We start from the raw sequence: 18,323 nt of genomic DNA on the forward strand, positions 1-18,323 counted from the left end.
CCGTATTACTGAGCCCCGATTTGTATCTATCCCCCTCCCCCAAAACCTCCGCCATCCCCCACTTGCTTTAGGCCCAGTTACAGCCATAGTTCTACATCTGCACTTATCTAACCAGTCTGGTTGAGATACTCGAAAACCGTAAACAGTCGATGTGTCCCGAAGTGGCTGTTCATATTCATGCGGTTACCCTGACAGTAACTAAAACAAGTTCTCAATAGAGTTATTTATAAAGTATGGCGCCATGACCTACTGTAGCTAACAACAATGACATAAACGTGTGTAGGTTAGCGGGACGTAAATGGTCAATATATATAGAAGGAAAGAAAGAAAGGTTTATTTAACGACGCACTCAACGCATTTTATTCATGGTTATATGGCGTCACACATATTGTTAAGAACCACACATATTGAGAGAGGAAACCCGCTGTCGCCACTTCATGGGCTACTATTTTTGATAAGCAGCAAGGGATGTTTTATATGCACCATCCCACAGACAGGGTAGTACATACCACAACCTTTAATATAGCAGTCGTGGTGCACTGGCTAGAACGAGAACTAGCCCAATGGACCCACCGACGGGGATCGATCCCAGACCGACCGCGCACCGAGCGAGCGCTTTACCACTGGGCTACGTCCCTTCCTGTCAATATACATATAGAGAGCCGTACAACACTAGCTTTTCTTTTTCATCTGGTCAAGACCCCGTATTCTGACCCCCTGATCTGTAACTACCCCCCCCCCCCCCCTCCACCACCACCAGCCCTATTCCCACTTCGCTGTTACTTTAGGCTAGTTATGGCTAGTTCTACATCTGCACTTATATGACCAGTTTGGTTGAGATACTCGATGTGTTCCGAACGGCTGATCATAATCATGTGGTTACCCTGGCAGTAACCAAAACAAGTTCTCAATAGAGTTATTTATAAAGCATCACGTCCTGACCTACAAAAGCTGAGAGCAATGGTATACATGTGTGTTGTTAGCAGCACGTAATTTTTTGTTCAATATAAACACCCGACAACACTAGCTTTTCGTCAAATAATTAATCTTGTCTTGTATAAGCTGGGGAGTCTTATTTATCAAGACAACGGAAACACATTACTCACGATTTGAGTTGCTAATGACAATTAAAGCTACATGTGGCGAATATATTTCTTTATGAACTAAGTCGTCAGAAACCTTCAGAATTCTACAACCACATTCCCTTTGTAGATCTACAGTCATTTTAGAGTAAAATAAAAATAAGCTAATTTAATTTCAGGGTGAGGTAAGTGAGAGGGGATTTCTCCGTCACCGTCTCTTTTTACCAGAAGAAATTATTTTTGTATAATGCAGTTGTGAAAAATCTAAAGATTCCTACCACGTTCCTCCCAGATTATCCATCCCTAGATCCGTCCCTGGGAGTGGACAATTCGTCTATCAAATGGCACACGAGGGCAGTTCCACAAATAACTTTACACACGTGGGAATACTGTGTCAAATCATGTATATATGTTGGACCTAATGAAATTGTTTTCTTATTAGGTTGATAAAAATCGGGTGCTGATTCAAGTGGGGAGGGGGGGGGGGGGGGGGGGGTTGCGGATGAGAAACGCTTATCACAGCCCCATCTCAGTTCAGTCTGGTACATTTATTATCACTACCTCGTCGGTGGGTCCATTGGGCTATTTCTGGTTCTAGCCAATGTACCTCGACTGAAATATATAAGGTGGTATGCGCTGTCCTGTCTGTGGGATGGTGCGTATAACAGATCACTTACTACTCATAGCAAAAATGTAGAGGATTTTTGTCTAAGACTATGATTCCCAGTCTGGAGCTCCACGCGGTAAGACGTGTTTGTTTCGCTTGTGCACATTGCACGTGCTTTCGTGTGCTCGACTTGGGGGTCCTTCATTTCGTTGTTTTTGTCAGCGAAATGAAGTTTTCTACTGGGATGTATGCGGCCATTGGAACTGATTGAACGCTGGAACGCTTCTCGTTTTGTCAGTCTGCACCACCAGGTTGGATTCTTTTTCAGCGAGATTCCTCGCCTCCACGTCATTTCTCCGTCTGACTATGTTGACTTGTTTTTTTCGTGACTCGTATGACGGCCATTCTGCAGAACGCCACGGTTGTTCGCGTTTAGTCTCTACATGTCCGAGCCTGTTCTAGCAGCACTGGAAGACTGACCGCCCCACTCTAAGAAGAAATAGGAAGCGGGGTCGGCCCCTACTACTCTTTTTCTAGACTTTACATTGCATTATAGTGATACCATCTCGTATCCTCCGGAGTCGGGCCCGTCCGCACCACTTTACCAACCCATGACGACTGGACTATACCCTAGTCTGATACTCTACTCGTTCAGACGGATCCGGCTTCTCAAGATCTGTATTTCAGCACAGCACTACACCTTCAACGTCTATCGACTGTCAATCTAGGGGTTTTCTTGACGGGATGCAACCCATCTCGTCCCTTTAAGCTGTGCACCCAAACGGCCTTAACTAGGCCACTCGCGTGGACATATCGATCGGACTTTAAACGTTTAGATCTGCGTTTAAAATGTTATGTCGAAATTACTTCTTTTTTGTAATATTATTAAATAGTCCGATCCTCTCTTCTTTCTCTTATTTAATTTTGGACTGCCCTTCTAAAATGCTCCAAATTATATCAATATTCGGCCGAGCAGTCAATTCTTTTTTTATTTTGGCTTGTAACCTTTTTTCTTTTTTTTCTTTAATCTATTAACTTTTTTACTAATTGCTATTTTCAAAATGCTGCCCATTTCCCCCCCCCCCCCCCCCCCCCCCCCATCCCGAGTCAGGCCACCGATCTTATCGGAGGTCGGACTCGGGATGGGCGTGTTCGAAACCCTAGTGGTATATGGGCACGTTAAACTAGTTATCATTATCATCATGTAAGACTATGGGTTAAAATTACAAAATGTTTGACATCCAATAGCCGATGATTAAAAACATAAGTTCTATCTAGTGGTGTCGTTAAACAAAATACATTTTGTTTAAGCTTTGCTTTCACAAGTAATTTATATGAACTATATTTTGAGTTGTTTGATGACACCACTAGAGCACATTAATTAATTGGATGTCAGACATTTGGTAATTTTGACTATTAATCTTCAAAGTAAAGTTTGTTTTATTTAACGACGCCACAAGAGCACATTGATTTTTCATCTTATCATCGGCTATTGGACGTCAAACATGTGGCCATTCTGACACTGTTTTTTAGAGTAAACCCGCTGTCGCCACATATGCTACTCTTTTACGACAGGCAGCAAGGGATATTTTATTTGCGCTTCCCACAAGCAGGATAGCACAAACCATGGCCTTTGTTGAACCAGTTTACACCTACCCATTGAGCCTTGCTCAGGGTTTGGAGTCGGTATCTGGATTAAAAAGCCCATGCCTCGACTGGGATCCGAACCCAGCACCTACCAGCCTGTAGACCGATGGCCTAACCACGACGCCACCGAGGCCGGTATATTAATCTTCAAAGACCAGCTACGTTTTTATTAGCAACAAGAGATCTCTTATATGCACTTTCCCACGGACAGGACAACACATACCACGGTCTTTGATATACCAGTCGTGGGACACCGAAGTAGGAACCATGTGAGGTTTTTGTTAATACGGTGTATGAAAAGCAGGTGCGGATAGAAGGGGAGGTGCGTGAGAGACGGTTATCGCAGCCCCACCCCAATTCATTCTCGTAAATGTGCTTTCACTAGCAAGTTACTTAAACGTTATTTTGTATTGTTTAATGGTAACATTAGAGCACATTCACTAATTAGTCGTCGACTATTTGTTAATTGTAACTCGTAGTCTTCCGAGGAAACCTGATAATTTTGTTTCTTGATTAGCATCAAGGTATCTTTTATATACACTTTCCCACATACTAAACAGTAAACAGTACACACCACTGTCCTTGATATACCAGGCGTGAGGTCACGGACAAACACTCCCCCCCGACACCCCCCCCCCCCCCCCCCAAAAAAAAAAAAAAAAATGAAGAAAAAAAGAAAGAACATCACGTAATGCGTCCACTGGTTACAACGAGAAATAGCCCAATAGGCCCACCAGCGGCGATCAATCTTAGACAGACTTGCATAAGGGGAGCGCTTGTCCACAGGCCACGTCCCGCCCTATGATTGACAAAGTTAGTGTGACATTTTAAATGTGTTACACAAACAGTCAATACTGCACCCACTGTTGTTCGTTGTTACACTAATAGTCAATACCCACTATTGTGCGTTGTTACACTAATAGTCAATACCCACTATTGTTCATAGTTACATTACTGGTCAGGTGAGCACTAGCGGGCTTCACGGGGAAGGGGGAGTGGGGGTGGCTCGGTGCTGTAAATTAAGCAACTGAAATTTAAAATATTTTTTCAGGATCATGTCCAAGAATCCCCTTTATCTGCCTCCCCCCCCCCCCCCCCCCCACACACACACCTACAACAATGAGAGCCTATGCCGTTTAACACGTTGAGGCAGTTTTACATGCCAAAGAGATATAACACACAGTCAAGTCTCACAACATATAATATTACCTGTGTACTTGTAAGTACTGACATGTAACAAAGAGATATCACATGCAGTCGAGTCTCACAACATATAATATTACCTGTGTACTTGTAAGTACTGACATGTAACAAAGAGATATCACATTCAGTCGAGTTTCACAACAGATAATGTTACCTGTGTACTTGTAAATACTGACATGTAACAAAGAGATATCACATGCAGTCCAGTTTCACAACAGATAATATTACCTGTGTACTTGTAAGTACTGACATGTAACAAAGAGATATTACATGCAGTCGAGTCTCACAACATATAATAGTACCTGTGCACTTGTAAGTACTGACATGTAACAAAGAGATATAACACGCAGTCGAGTCTCACAACATATAATATTACCTGTGTACTTGTAAGTACTGACATGTAACAAAGAGATATAACACGCAGTCGAGTCTCACGACATATAATATTACCTGTGTACTTGTAAGTACTGACATGTAACAAAGATACATAACATGCAGTCGAGTTTCACAACATATAATATTACCTGTGTACTTGTAAGTACTGACATGTAACAAAGAGATATAACATGCAGTCGAGTCTCACAACATATAATATTACCTGTGTACTTGTAAGTACTGACATGTAACACAAATATATCACATGCAGTCTAGTCTCACAACATATAATATTACCTGTGTACTTGTAAGTACTGACATGTAACAAAGAGATATCACATGCAGTCGAGTCTCACATCATATAATATTACCTGTGTACTTGTAAGTACATTAAGATATGAAAATATGGGTGGATACTTGTACACTGTGTTCACTTTGTTATTGAACGGCCCAGTTACAGCCAATGCATGACAGGTCGTGGTATGTGCTATCCTGTCCGGTGGAAGGGGAGTGGGGGCAACTACTGAAAACTTATCGAATCATGCATACATTATAAATGTTGGGTCTCCTGTATTTGTTTGTAAATAAAAATAAAATAAAATAAAATAAAATAAACAAACAGAACAACAACCCCCCAAAAACAACAACAACACAAAACAAAAAACAAAAAACCAACACAAACATTTGTGTCTAAATCGTTTAAAGGTCTTTTGTAATTCAGGCGTGGATTGAAACGGGCCTAATAAAATAAAAATACTAATAAAAATACTACTAATAAAATACTACTAATGATGACTTTCACTTATTAATACAAGTTAACAACTCTCATTTCTCGTGCAGTTTTATGTATTGTATGTAATATGGAAATTAACCACGGAATACCTGTAACAGCCGACCATAATTTACACTGTCTAAAACTACGATCATCAGTCGCCATTCTGTAAAGAGTAGATTCTGGGACGTGTTCAGAAAGGCGAGCGCTCGCGAACTGTTTCCCCTGGTTCCTTCTGTTATATCACATTCATTAAACATTAGGCGCGGGGCGGGATTTAGGTCAGTCGGTTGAGCGCTCGTCTGAGGAGCTTGTGTCGCAGGTTCGAACCACCTTAGTTGATCCATTTAAATTATTGGGATTTTTTCTCATTCCAACCAGTATACCAAGATTGGTCAAAGGCTGATGTGGTGTGGGCGTTCGAGTCCTGATTTGAGTTTGTATGAATGCAGACAATCGACTGGTTCGAACCTGAATTGTTCACCATGAGACTTGAAGACAAACGCGCACCACTCCCTTCGCTTGTGTTGTGATCGTTTGAACAGCTCTAGCAACCTGGTCACGGTATCGTGATCGATATATATAATATAATACATGTTTAACGAGGTCTCTTGATCGATATATTCAACAACAGAGTCGCCCGTCTCCTGACAGCCATTTTGTCGAGTTACCTGTCTGTTGATTGCGGAGGTAAGTAAATGATTTTCACCAATCCAGAGCACATTGTTTGTAGATATTGTTTTAATACTTTAAGTTTATAGTTTACACGATAATTAATTGACAAACAGTACATTTCAATATTTAAACAATGGCGTGTCGTTGTGTCTCGAGTTCTCATATTCCACCCGTTAGTCGGGCTTCAGCTGTATGGGTAATGTATAAACGATATGTGGAGTGTCTCCTTTTTTTCTTTTTCTTTGTTTTTTTTTGGGGGGGGGGGGGGGGGGGGGGTGGGGGGGAGGGATAGGAAATATTTTATTTAACTACGCACTCAACACATTTTATTCACGGTTATTTGGCGTCGGACATATGGTAAAGGGCCACACAGATACTAACGGAGGAAACCCGCTGTCGCCACTTCATGGGCTACTCTTTTTCGATTACCAGCAAGGGATATTTTATTTGCGCTTGCCACAGTGTCAGAATGACCATATGTTTGGCGTCCAATAGCCGATGATAAGATAAAAAACCAATGTGCTCTAGTGGCGTCTTTAAATAAAACAAACTTTTATTTTATTTTAATATCCATTTGTTTGGAGTAGGACAACTGCAAAAATAACCCAAACAAGTACATTTTTTGTCTCACGCACCCCTCCCCCGTTTCCTGTGGGCTTGAAATATTTCCCGTATTGTGGACATGTATATCCTGAATTGTTGTTGGTACAAACTATACAATACCAAGAAAAGGAATGTTTATTTAACGTCACATTAACACATTCTCAGGCGCGGGTGCGTGGGTGATCATGACACGACCGCGCTATAAAGATCGCTCGCCACAGTCCAGACCCGCTGTCATATTGTAATATATTTTATACTCCGGCTGTTATGGTTATTTTAACATTTGTGCGAGGATGAAAGAGAGGAAACTCGATATAAGGTTTTCTTATTGTAAACGCAGGAATAAATCGTACTATGCACTTTCCCATCTCTCTCTCTCTCTCTCTCTCTCTCTCTCTCTCTCTCTCTCTCTCTCTCTCTCTCTCTCTCTCTCTCTCTCTCTCTCTCTCTCTCTTATCGAGGTTCGGTTGTGAAGGTAATATATATGGAGTGTGGGAGTGGGCGGGGGGGGGGGGTGAAGGACAAGCTCCAGTGGAGGGGACACAGTCTCGTGTGGATGGCACAATATATATATTCCAATCTTAATTTATAGATATATGGAGTAGAGGTAAAAATAAAAACGTACATTTGTCTTCCTCATCCCCATCCCCGGTTTGGACCTAGATGTTTACTCTTTTTTTCTTTTTTTTTAAAATAAACAGTTGCACCTGATGTCTGTCAACAGGGAATACTGCCTTAACCACAACTGACTTAAGTTTTCCTCTCTAGCTTAGTTTAAGGGTGGGATTTAGTCCAGTAGGTTGAGTGCTCGCTTGAGGTGCTTGCATGGCTGGATCAAACCTCCCCGGTGTATCCATTCAGCTGATCGTGCTTATTGTCGTTCCAACCAGAACACCACAACTGGTCATAGGCCGTGTTATGTGCCTTTCTATCTGTGGAAAAGTGCATATAAAAGATCCTTTGATGTATCAGAAAAAAGTGTAGCCGGTTTCATCTGGTGACTACCAGTCAGAAATAGCAAATGTTTAACATTCATTAGCCCATGATTATTTAATGTTCTCTAGTGGTGTTGTTAAACAAAATAAACTTCATAACATAGGTGTGTGATAAATACCAACTTATTGGGGTTTCTTTTTACTTTACAATTTTACAAAAATACAGACCCTGGTTGTTGTTGTTTTTTGCCAAAATTGGAATTAATTTTTTAGCTAATGAAAATCAAGTTTTAAAATTTAATTTCAGTTCATTTCTGTAGCTGTTTACAATGGAGGAGATTCAAATCCAACTTCTGCAGAACATTCATCAAGAGATGACCAACGGTTCGTTCAGTGATATACAGGTGATCTGTAATGACGGCACCACAACCGGATGTCGCCTCGTTCTGGCAGCACTGTCACCTTACTTCCGGGCGATGTTTGCATCAGGCATGACAGAGAGTCGGACGGGCGTCCTGAAACTTCCGTCTGTGTCTCTGTCAGAATATCAGGATATTCTCAAGATGTATTTCTTCAAAATTAATCTCATAAACGAGGAAAACTGTATGCATATTTTTGACGCTGCCGAGATGATGCAGCTTGATCCTATCAAAAATCTCTGTATCATCTACCTGAACCAAAGTCTCGACCTAACTCCTGAGAATTGTTTCAATTGGTGGAGAAACCTGAAACTCTACAATTTTCTTGATTTATCCAAACAGGCGCTTTCCTGTTTGACTGATAACTTGGCGCATTTTGTTAAAACGGAACATGTTATTCATTTGTCAAAGGGAGAACTTTTCGAAATAATTTCCGAAGATAACTTAACCTGTAAAGAAGATGACATTCTGAAAGTCGCCATGAAGTGGATTGAACATAATAACACGGAACAGGAGGACGTCCAGAGTATTTTTGAAAATGTGCAACTAGATATTGTTGACCGACAATTTCTTGTTAATGAGGTAGCATTTTCAAAGATCGTTCTTGAGAACAGCGCTGTGAGGGAAATGATGCAACACGTTTTATGTTCAGCGCTGCCACAACTTACATACACAACGAGGTTTCTCGCCAACCAACCTGATGTCTTCGTACTAAACCACACCGACAAGTTACTGCTCTCTTGTTTCACGTCAGAAGAGAAGTGGGAAGACGTCCCGCCAGCCCCAGTAGATCCTGGACAGTATTATTCAGCAGCCAGTTTGGATGACAAGATCCACATCACTGGTGGTGGTAAACAAGGTAAATGTACACTGGTGTATGACACCATTAAAAAACTGTGGAACATAGGTCCAAACCTCAACCATGCACACTTCTGTCACTGTACAGCCACAGCTAGTTCCAAAGTGTATGTAATAAGCGGTTGGGATACCAGCACAATAGAAGAGAAGAGCGGGAGTGAGGCGCAGTGGCAGGTGGTTGGTGATTTGGGATTGAACAAAGTGCTTGCTTTTCCTGTTACAGTTGGTGAGAACATCCTCGTTATGGGAGGACAAGTAAACTACAAGCCGTCAATACAAGTACACGTGCACCCATCAGATCCCATCCAGTGTTTTAACACATCAACCCGCTCTGTCACCAAGTTGGATACAAAGTTGCCTTGTACCTCCTATTCACTAAGAGGATCTGTTCACCTCCCTGATGTATATCTGTTGGACAGTAATGGCAAAGTGATGCACATTCACGTCACTGACAGAAACGGAGAAATCCACGTTCAGAATAAACCTGTGGCAAACTGGAAAGTATCCAAAAACAAATTTGGTATCGTGCACCGACATGGAAACCTATTGTGTTTTACAAAAGATAAAATCCGTAAATTCAACCTGACTGAAGGGAAAGAAGAAGATAATTCATTCCCAAAACCACCTAGAAGTGGCTACGTATACAACGTTCTGACACTTTGACACTGGATACACTACACGACTACGTCATTAATCACAGTGTTACTGGCCATTTTGTTGCCCAAGACAAGAACGACATTTATGGACATGTCTTTATATTTCATTGTGATAAATCAGTTTCTTTGCATGCATATGTATCCACATATGAGACACGGAAATATATTTATTCACAAACAAGAACACAATTGAGTTGAATGTATAATAATCGGATTGTGGTAGATAGCGTTTTGTAATATCGCTATATATTATTGACATAATAATCTGTGCAAGGATCGTAACACCTGATGACGACGACAATGATGCTACTGATAATAATGACACCATTGCCGAACCGAAACGACCTACTACAGCAGAGACTTTATATGCTCTTGATGTTGTGAGAAACTGGATCAAAACGACAACAAAAACTGACCACCTATCACAATTCATGTTATGACAGAGAACTTTAAAGCCACAGTTGCAAAGCAATCAACGGCCACGTCGAGAAGTCATTGGTTTGTATTATTGTTCGCTTGTATGATGGCACATTTTGGTATGCTTAGTATCCATGTCAGCATGAAGAAATTCACACAAAAAGGGTTATTTTAAAATGCATAAACGATAATACTGTACAGTGCTTTAAAGTTTGCAAACATAAATGTGGACGAACTATAACGCACAGAATGGATTTTCTATATTTGCGTGGTATGTGATATGCTGTCTATTGGATGGCACATAGAAAATATGCCTTGCTACTAATGGAAAACTGTAGTTGGTTTCCTTTCTGAGACTCTATGTCAAAATTACCAAATGTCTGACATTCAATAATCGATTATTGATAAATCAATGTGATCTAGTGGTGGCTTTAAACTAAATTTTATATATGCACATACTGAACACGGTAATGACTGTTCATTAATCTCTTTTAATATTTATTTTTAATTCATAGACAAGAACACAATTTATTTGTATGTATAATAATTGGATTGTGGTCGATGGCGTTTTGCGATATGTACATATGACACACAGAGTTGGTGCATTATCTGTTATCTGTCTTGAGACAAAACTTGTACTAATAAAACTACAAAAATTACCGATTCACGTTTCTTGTAAGATCGTTTACTACTACTACTACTACTACTACTACTACTATTACTACTACTATTCTCTCTCTCTCTGTCTCTCTGTCTCTGTCTCTCTGTCTCTGTATCTCTCTGTCTCTCTGTCTCTCTGTCTCTCTGTCTCTCTCTCTCTCTCTCTCTCTCTCTCTCTCTCGTAGCAACTTTATTAGTGTCGTGATGTACATAAATTGCCTAGTCGTATATTTCAATAACATTAATTCATGGATATATACACGCTCACGCACAAACACTCGTACGAACGCACGGACACACACACACACACGCACACGCACATCAGCTATATGAGTTGTCTGCCCGCGGTTTGGAAAACAGGTAGACGATTTGACATAACTAAAAACACATATTTTGTACTCTTTGTAATACTGATATTGGAGATGAATACCATTATGTATTAAAATTGTTAAATCAAAATATTGAAAACATCACAAGGAAAAGTGTATATAACATTTTATATATTAGAAGAAAACTATTCCTAGCGTATTTAACGTGTCTTGCATCATTAAAATATATATATAGTTTTGTGAAATGATGTTTCTCCTTCGCACCTTTCAGCTATTTTGATTACGTATCCGGTGTTCGTTGTTAACTCTTGATGTTTCACGTAATGCGTGTTCTCGTCAGGTGTGTTAACTACGTATTGGTCTTGTCCTGTGTGAATAAGGATTATAAAGTCTGATACAATTAAAACAAATCAATATATCTATTGTATGAGCTTTCTTGCATCAATAAGCAATATAAAATTACCACTTTTATGAAAAATAAAGTTTCGGAGCTGTTGTTGTTGTTTTTTGTAGTTTTGTTTGGGGGGGGGGGGGGTATTCGTTTTATTTATGTTTTACTTTCCTTAGGGGTGGGGACCAGCTGCCCCACCCCAAATTGTTCCACCTGAAAGGCGTTAATAATGGGGATTCCCCACCTCTGGAATATCGAAGGGAATGGTTGTACAATAATTTTCTCTAATTTTCATCACCAGACTTCAAGTAAATCCAATTCTCTATGGATCCATTCTGTGCACAAGCACTTTTTTTTCGCTAGTATGTGTTTAATGAAATATTTGTTTTATTCGACGCTTCGAATTTATTTTTATTTTTTATTATAGAAAGAATAAGTTGTTCACTACAAGCAATCTGTTAGTTATATGATCGGTGTCTCCCTTGATATAATTCTTATAATTCTTCTCAGGGCTGTACCTAGAGGGGAACAGGGATGAGCACTTCCCTACCCACCAAACCATACAATTGATTGTTTCTCCTTATCTGTCTTGTCTTATCTCTTGACTGTAACCGAAAGTTGGTCTGATCGAGGATGGTCACGAACACTAATCCGGTTATACCGCTCATTCAACATTGAACGTGTTATAGTAATACATTCATAGATATACAATATATACAATATATACTAGCGGAAAAAAGTAACAGTGTAACTTGAAACATCAGATAAAATTAACACGGCTCAATATTTTAGCCTGATGTTTTGCACAGTTGACCAGTGAACGCACCGCCACACAATCGCGGGGTCAATTCCGTATTGGCACGTGCCGTTTCGCTTCTTGGACATGGGTCTGTTTTTCAAGGTTTTTCCGCCCAACATTTTACTGCTCCAGCTTTTGTCGACTTTGCTACTGTCGGGTCATTGTTTGGCAACCGGTGGAACAGAAAAGCAGGTTTTTTCGGTTGAAAGTGGTCGTAGAGCAATGCCCAGGCTAAATGTAAATGACCGCCTTCGCGCAATTGGTATGATCCAGGCTGAAATGCTCCATTGCGCTGTTGCTACGCAATTTGGTGTCAACATAAACACTATTCAGGCTTTGTCGCGACGTTTTCAACAATTTGGTAATGTCAGAGACCGACCACGTGCAGGTCGTCCACGCGTGACGTCACAACAGCAGGACAATCATACCCGACTCGTGCACCTCAGGAATCACTTCCAAACGGAAAGTCTGACAGCGCGGACCATTCCTGGATTGCGTGCCATCAGCCCCAGAACTGTACGGAATCGATTACGTGAACAGCGTATTTGTTCGCGACGTCCGGCTGTCCGTTCAGTTTTGCTAAGACGCCATCGTGTAGCACGTCAGGCTTGGTGTAGAAGACACTTGCGCTTTAATCGCCGACACTGGGCGGGTATTCTGTTTACAGACGAGTCCAGGTTTCACTTAGACAGCAGCGACGGCCGTTCAAGAGTCTATCGTCGTGTTAGAGAACGTTTTAGTGACGCCTGTATTGTGGAGCGACGTGCTTTTGGCGGAGGCAGTGTCATGGTTTGGGGTGGTATCACGTCAACTGGACGAACACCTATTGTGGTCATCGATGGCAATTTGAACGCCGTAGGCTACCGTGACGACATTATCCAGGCTCACGTCATCCCATTTGTGCAAAGACAGCAACGTCACATCACGCTTCAGCAAGACAACGCTAGACCTCACGTCGCCCGGGTGGTAAGGGATTTCTTGCAGTGTTGCAGTGGCCTGCAGTCTCACCCGATCTTGCACCAATCGAGCATGTCTGGGATGAGATGCAACGTCGTGTACGTGCGCTGCCTAACCAGCCGGTGACGTTGGCAGCGCTGGGTCAGACGTTAGTCCAGATCTGGAACGGCATTCCCCAGGCATTCTTCAACAATTTGGTAGGCTCTATGAGGCGACGGTACCAGGCCTGCATCGACGCAAACCATGGCCATACGCGCTATTAACTTTGTGAACTGATTTTTTACCCCCGTGTCTTTCATCCCCAATACCAATGAAACGACGGATGCTGTGACATTTTAAATGAATTGAAGTTTTGCAGATTTGCCTATTAACCATGCTATCTGATCGTTTCATCGTTTTATGTCTTGAAATTATGTTTTCATCAACATGATAACCATACACAGTTACTTTTTTCCGCTAGTATATATTGTTTTAAAACCAAATTCCGTTTTCAAAGTGTGTCTATATATATATATATATATATATATATATATATTATATATATATATATACGCGTGTGTGTGTGTGTGTGTGTGTGTGTGTGTGTGTGTGTATGTGTGTGTGTGTGTGTCTGCTTACATAGTGTAATATGTAATAAACATAAAAAACAATTTACATGTTAGGAACTGAAGAGAGGATTTGACGTAATAGTTCTTTGCTTTAGTGATTTACTGAATGTCTGACTGCCAACAGTCCTTATCCTCAAAATATACAGCACCCATTTGCGTGCTAAAACTCTGGAGCAGCCAGTAACGACGCCCAGGGTGAAATACATTGGTTGAAGTAACTGACATATATACTCTTCAAAAGAAGAAACGCAAAACCACATTGTCGTAACATTTGGAGAATTGATTTAATTATTGAATGGTGAGTCCGATAATTACCAAATGTTGCAGGATTGTTCACAATTCACTCTAGTCCATTGTGAGTAAGTGATAGGACACACCACCAAGGTCAAGGTCATCTGGAGTCAATACCGGGTGTGGCATCCGCGTGTGTTGACAACTGCCTGGCACCGCCTGTCCATTGAAGCAACCAGAGTACGGATGACGTCCCGGGGGATGGTGGCCCACTCGGCCTGCAAGGCTGCTGCCAGCTCGGGCAGGGTCTGGGGCTGTGGTTGTCGCTGTCGGAGGCGTCGGTCCAACTCGTCCCATAGATGCTCAATTGGGTTCAAATCCGGTGATATCGATGGCCAAGGAAGGACATTAATGTTGTTGTTCTGTAGGAAAGCCGTTGTGAGACGTGCTGTGTGAGGCCTGGCGTTGTCATGTTGGAACACTGCGTTGGCGTTGGCCATAACTGGAACGATGTGTGGCCGGAGGATCTGGTCAATGTAGCCCTGTGCATTCAGGTTGCCCTGCACGTTGACCAGGTCAGTTCTGCCAGTGTGTGAGATGGCTGCCCACACCATGACACTACCCCCGCCGAATCTGTCCACTTCCTGCACGCAGTTTGCCGCATAACGTTCACCACGACGCCTATACACGCGCCATCTTCCATCATGACGTCGGAGCAGAAATCGGGACTCGTCACTGAACCACACCTGTCTCCATCGCAGTTGAGGCCATTGTCGATGAATCTGGCACCACTGCAGTCGGAGTCGACGGTGTTGTGGTGTTAAGATGACACCTCGAACTGGACGCCTGGCACGAATTCGTACCTCACGTAGGCGGTTCCGTACGGTCTGGTCGGATATCCTGCGCAAACCTGGTATTGCTGCGGCTGTGGAGGTGGCAGTAGTCCATCGTTCCCGAAGGTGGCGTACCCGGATGTAGCTGTCCTGCCCGGGGGTAGTGACCCGTGGTCGACCGGATCTAGGGAGGTCACGTGTTGATCCATGTTGCTGGTAACGGTCCCACAGTCTGAAGATGGTGCTTGGGGACACATGGAATGCCCTGGCAACGGCCGTTCTGGATTCGCCTGCGTCTAGTCGGCCGATGGCATTGTTTCTCTGCGGTTCACTGAGACGTGGCATGTCCTGGATTGTCAACTGTCGGCCAGATACAGAGGCCAGGCAAGCGAACACCCTGCACTTTTATACTGTCGGTGTTCATGTTGCACGTGCAGACAACGCACGTGCAGTGGTGACATGGTTTGCACGTGGCTGCGTTTTTGCGAATATTCACATTTTGGAACTTTATTGTACAGTAGCTGCGTTTTATCGAATGTAACCGTGGGAATGTGTTTGGGACATGCAATGACCTTATATTCACAAAGCATGAACCGGTAGGAAACATAAAATCGGAGTTATAACCCATTTGTACCCTTTTGCGTTTATATATTACTTGGGACTCAGTAGGTTGAACGCTCGTCTGTGGTACTTGCAGGATCGAACCACCTCAGTGGATTTTTTGTTTATCTTTGGAACTTGGTTTAACGTATTAGCGCCCGTTTTTTGGATCCTAACAAACTGAAAAAAAAAGTCCTTCATCATTTCGTCCACATTTCTCCACCAAGGCGCGAAAAGTACAACCTAATTTCAAACTGAACTTTATTGAACAGGCCTTGAGGTGTATCTGGACGTTGATGTGTACATTCTGGCAAGATCATCTTCAGAGATACAAAGAGGCGAGACGTAGCCCAGTGGTAAAGTGCTCGCTCGATGCGCGACTAGTCTGGGATCGATCCTCGTCGGTGGACCCATAGGGCTATTTGTCGTTCCAGTCTGTGCACCACGACTGGTATATCAAAGGCCGTGGCATGTACTACAAAAAGACACCGCGATACGTATTCTTACGTCATTTCAATATCTAATAATGGCGGACTGGAATTAAAGTTGCGTATACAGTTTACAAAAACACGTTGTATTAAGCTTGAGATTATATGACAAAGAAATTATTACCCTCGTGTGTTTCGTAATATCATATACTAGGTTTTAATACATTTATAAAACAACTGGAGCACAATTCATTGTAGACGAGACATACTAATTGTACATTAATCTAACAAGATGCCAGCCACGCGTGATGATTGCAGGGTCTTTGGCCATCCTATCACTAGCCGACACGATGCATCGCATGTGAATGCGTTTTAGCACGCTAATCCTGAGGTCGACCGTTTCTTTGATTCCACTGTTCAAGTTCACTGCAACTTAGTTGGGCGAATTGTTCTTTTGTTATGACTTTGAAATATGTCTACATTCTAAGGAAGATACAGTTGTAATGGTACATATACTGAGTCAAATTAAAAACTCCACAACCGTTTCATCTTGGCTAATTGGCAAATATGAGAAAATAACGTGTTAAATGAGATATGTTTTTAATTGTATGACGTCCAAAGAAAAAAATAGAAATACATGTTGAGTCAAACATCTGTTCAATGCGCCCACTGCAATCGTCAAAACCACAAACAGTCAAAATGGTAATTCACAAGCAGGGTCGAATCACAGGTTCAATAGCGCGTATGCCCTCCATGTGTAGCCCTACCCACAACTGCAAGGCAACTCATTGACTGTCCGATGCATGTAAGGACTGCATGAGAGATACGGCGCCATTATTCCACTAATAAGGCACCAAGTTCCTGCAAAGTCTGTGGAGGGTTCCTGAGAGTGTGCAGTCGTCTTCCCAGTACATCCCAGACGTGCTCGGTGGGATGCCCGCGTTCCTCAAGTAATCCCTTGTCAAGATGGCCGTGTGGGGTCTGGCGTTTTCATGCTGACAGATCAAGTCTGAACCATGAGCTGCCATGAAGGGCACAAGTTCTTGGGTCAGCACATGGTCGCGGTATGCAACAGCGTTGAGGTTGCCACCGATGACAAGAAGTCGAGAACATCCATTTCCACAGAAAGCACCCCAAACCATTACACTTTCGCCTCCGAATCTGTCAACTTCACTGACACAACACTGAGCATGACGTTCACCTAATCGTCTCTAAACCCTCTGCTTGCCATCGGCAAATCGCAGTGTGAATCTTGATCCATCGCTAAACACGACTCTATTCCAGTTCCTCTGAGCCCATCGCAAGTGGCGTTGTGCCCACAGATGACGTTAACGTCGATGAAATTGGGTCAAAATGGGTCCAACATATGGGCGCCGTGTGTGGAGGTGAGCGGTTCACAGCCGATCTCGGATCGATTGCGCGGACACCCGACGTCTGAAAAGTTAATTACTGGTTGCTGTAGCTGTCAGGAAACGGTTGCGGAGGTGACGTAACGCAATATGACGATTATCTCCCTATGACGTCATACGTGGTCTACCTGGTCGGCTGTGGTGCCCGTTTGATGTACTCGTGTCCGCAGCTCATAAATTGTCCATTGACTGCAACCCAACGCCCTTGTAACGTCAGCTACTGATGTTCCAGCGTGCAACTTGCCGACGGCACGTTCACGTTGCACAAATTGTGAGCCGTGGCATCGAAACAGGTCATAACAAATATCGTTTTAATGTGTTTTTTCGTTGTGTCAGACTACTGTGAGCGTGTGTGTTTGAAGTAAAGATGAAAACAGGTGTGCTATTGTAGTCACCTGACCAGTGGCACATTCAAAACCACTTTTGCCTCAATGATGTTGTGCATGTGCTATGAATCGGGTCACGTGGGATGTGATGGGCTTCAAATGGAGTGTAGACATTGTCATTACAATATTTATTCCTAAAAAATACCTGCTTTCAACACTCATCCACGAACGTGTGTTGCTAGGAAAGTAATATTTCAAAGGGAGGCCACTTGCATTAATATCATGTCGCATTTTAGTCTGCCCACCGTCGCTCGAATTAATTTAGGGATGAGTTAATTTCAAGATCTACAGTATTAGGAATACAAATAATGTATTCCTAATATATGATATTGACGATACCGAAAAACATTCTGGTCATAACATCTATCCACACACACACACAAACGCGCACACGCGCGCACGCACGCACACACACACACAAACACAAACACACACAAACACAC

The 18,323-nt window shown here is 42.4% G+C and overlaps 1 protein-coding gene across 1 annotated transcript; it reads left to right on the forward strand.

Annotated features, from left to right (window-relative positions):
- The first annotated feature begins 6,051 nt into the window (after positions 1–6,051).
- On the forward strand, positions 6,052–11,733 carry LOC121387488 (kelch-like protein 2). Its single transcript, XM_041518626.1, has 2 exons — positions 6,052–6,376; positions 8,207–11,733. The coding sequence occupies exon 2, from the start codon at positions 8,229–8,231 to the stop codon at positions 9,837–9,839; it is 1,611 nt and encodes a 536-aa protein (XP_041374560.1). The 5' UTR covers positions 6,052–6,376; positions 8,207–8,228; the 3' UTR covers positions 9,840–11,733.
- The last annotated feature ends 6,590 nt before the right edge of the window (positions 11,734–18,323 follow it).

This window comes from Gigantopelta aegis, chromosome 13 (genome assembly GCF_016097555.1).
Source record: "Gigantopelta aegis isolate Gae_Host chromosome 13, Gae_host_genome, whole genome shotgun sequence".
Lineage (NCBI taxonomy): Eukaryota > Metazoa > Mollusca > Gastropoda > Neomphalida > Peltospiridae > Gigantopelta > Gigantopelta aegis.

What these genes read in the sequence shown, in the direction of transcription:
- LOC121387488 (XM_041518626.1), top strand. Translation starts at nt 8,229, where the DNA reads ATGGAGGAGATTCAAATCCAACTTCTGCAGAACATTCATCAAGAGATG.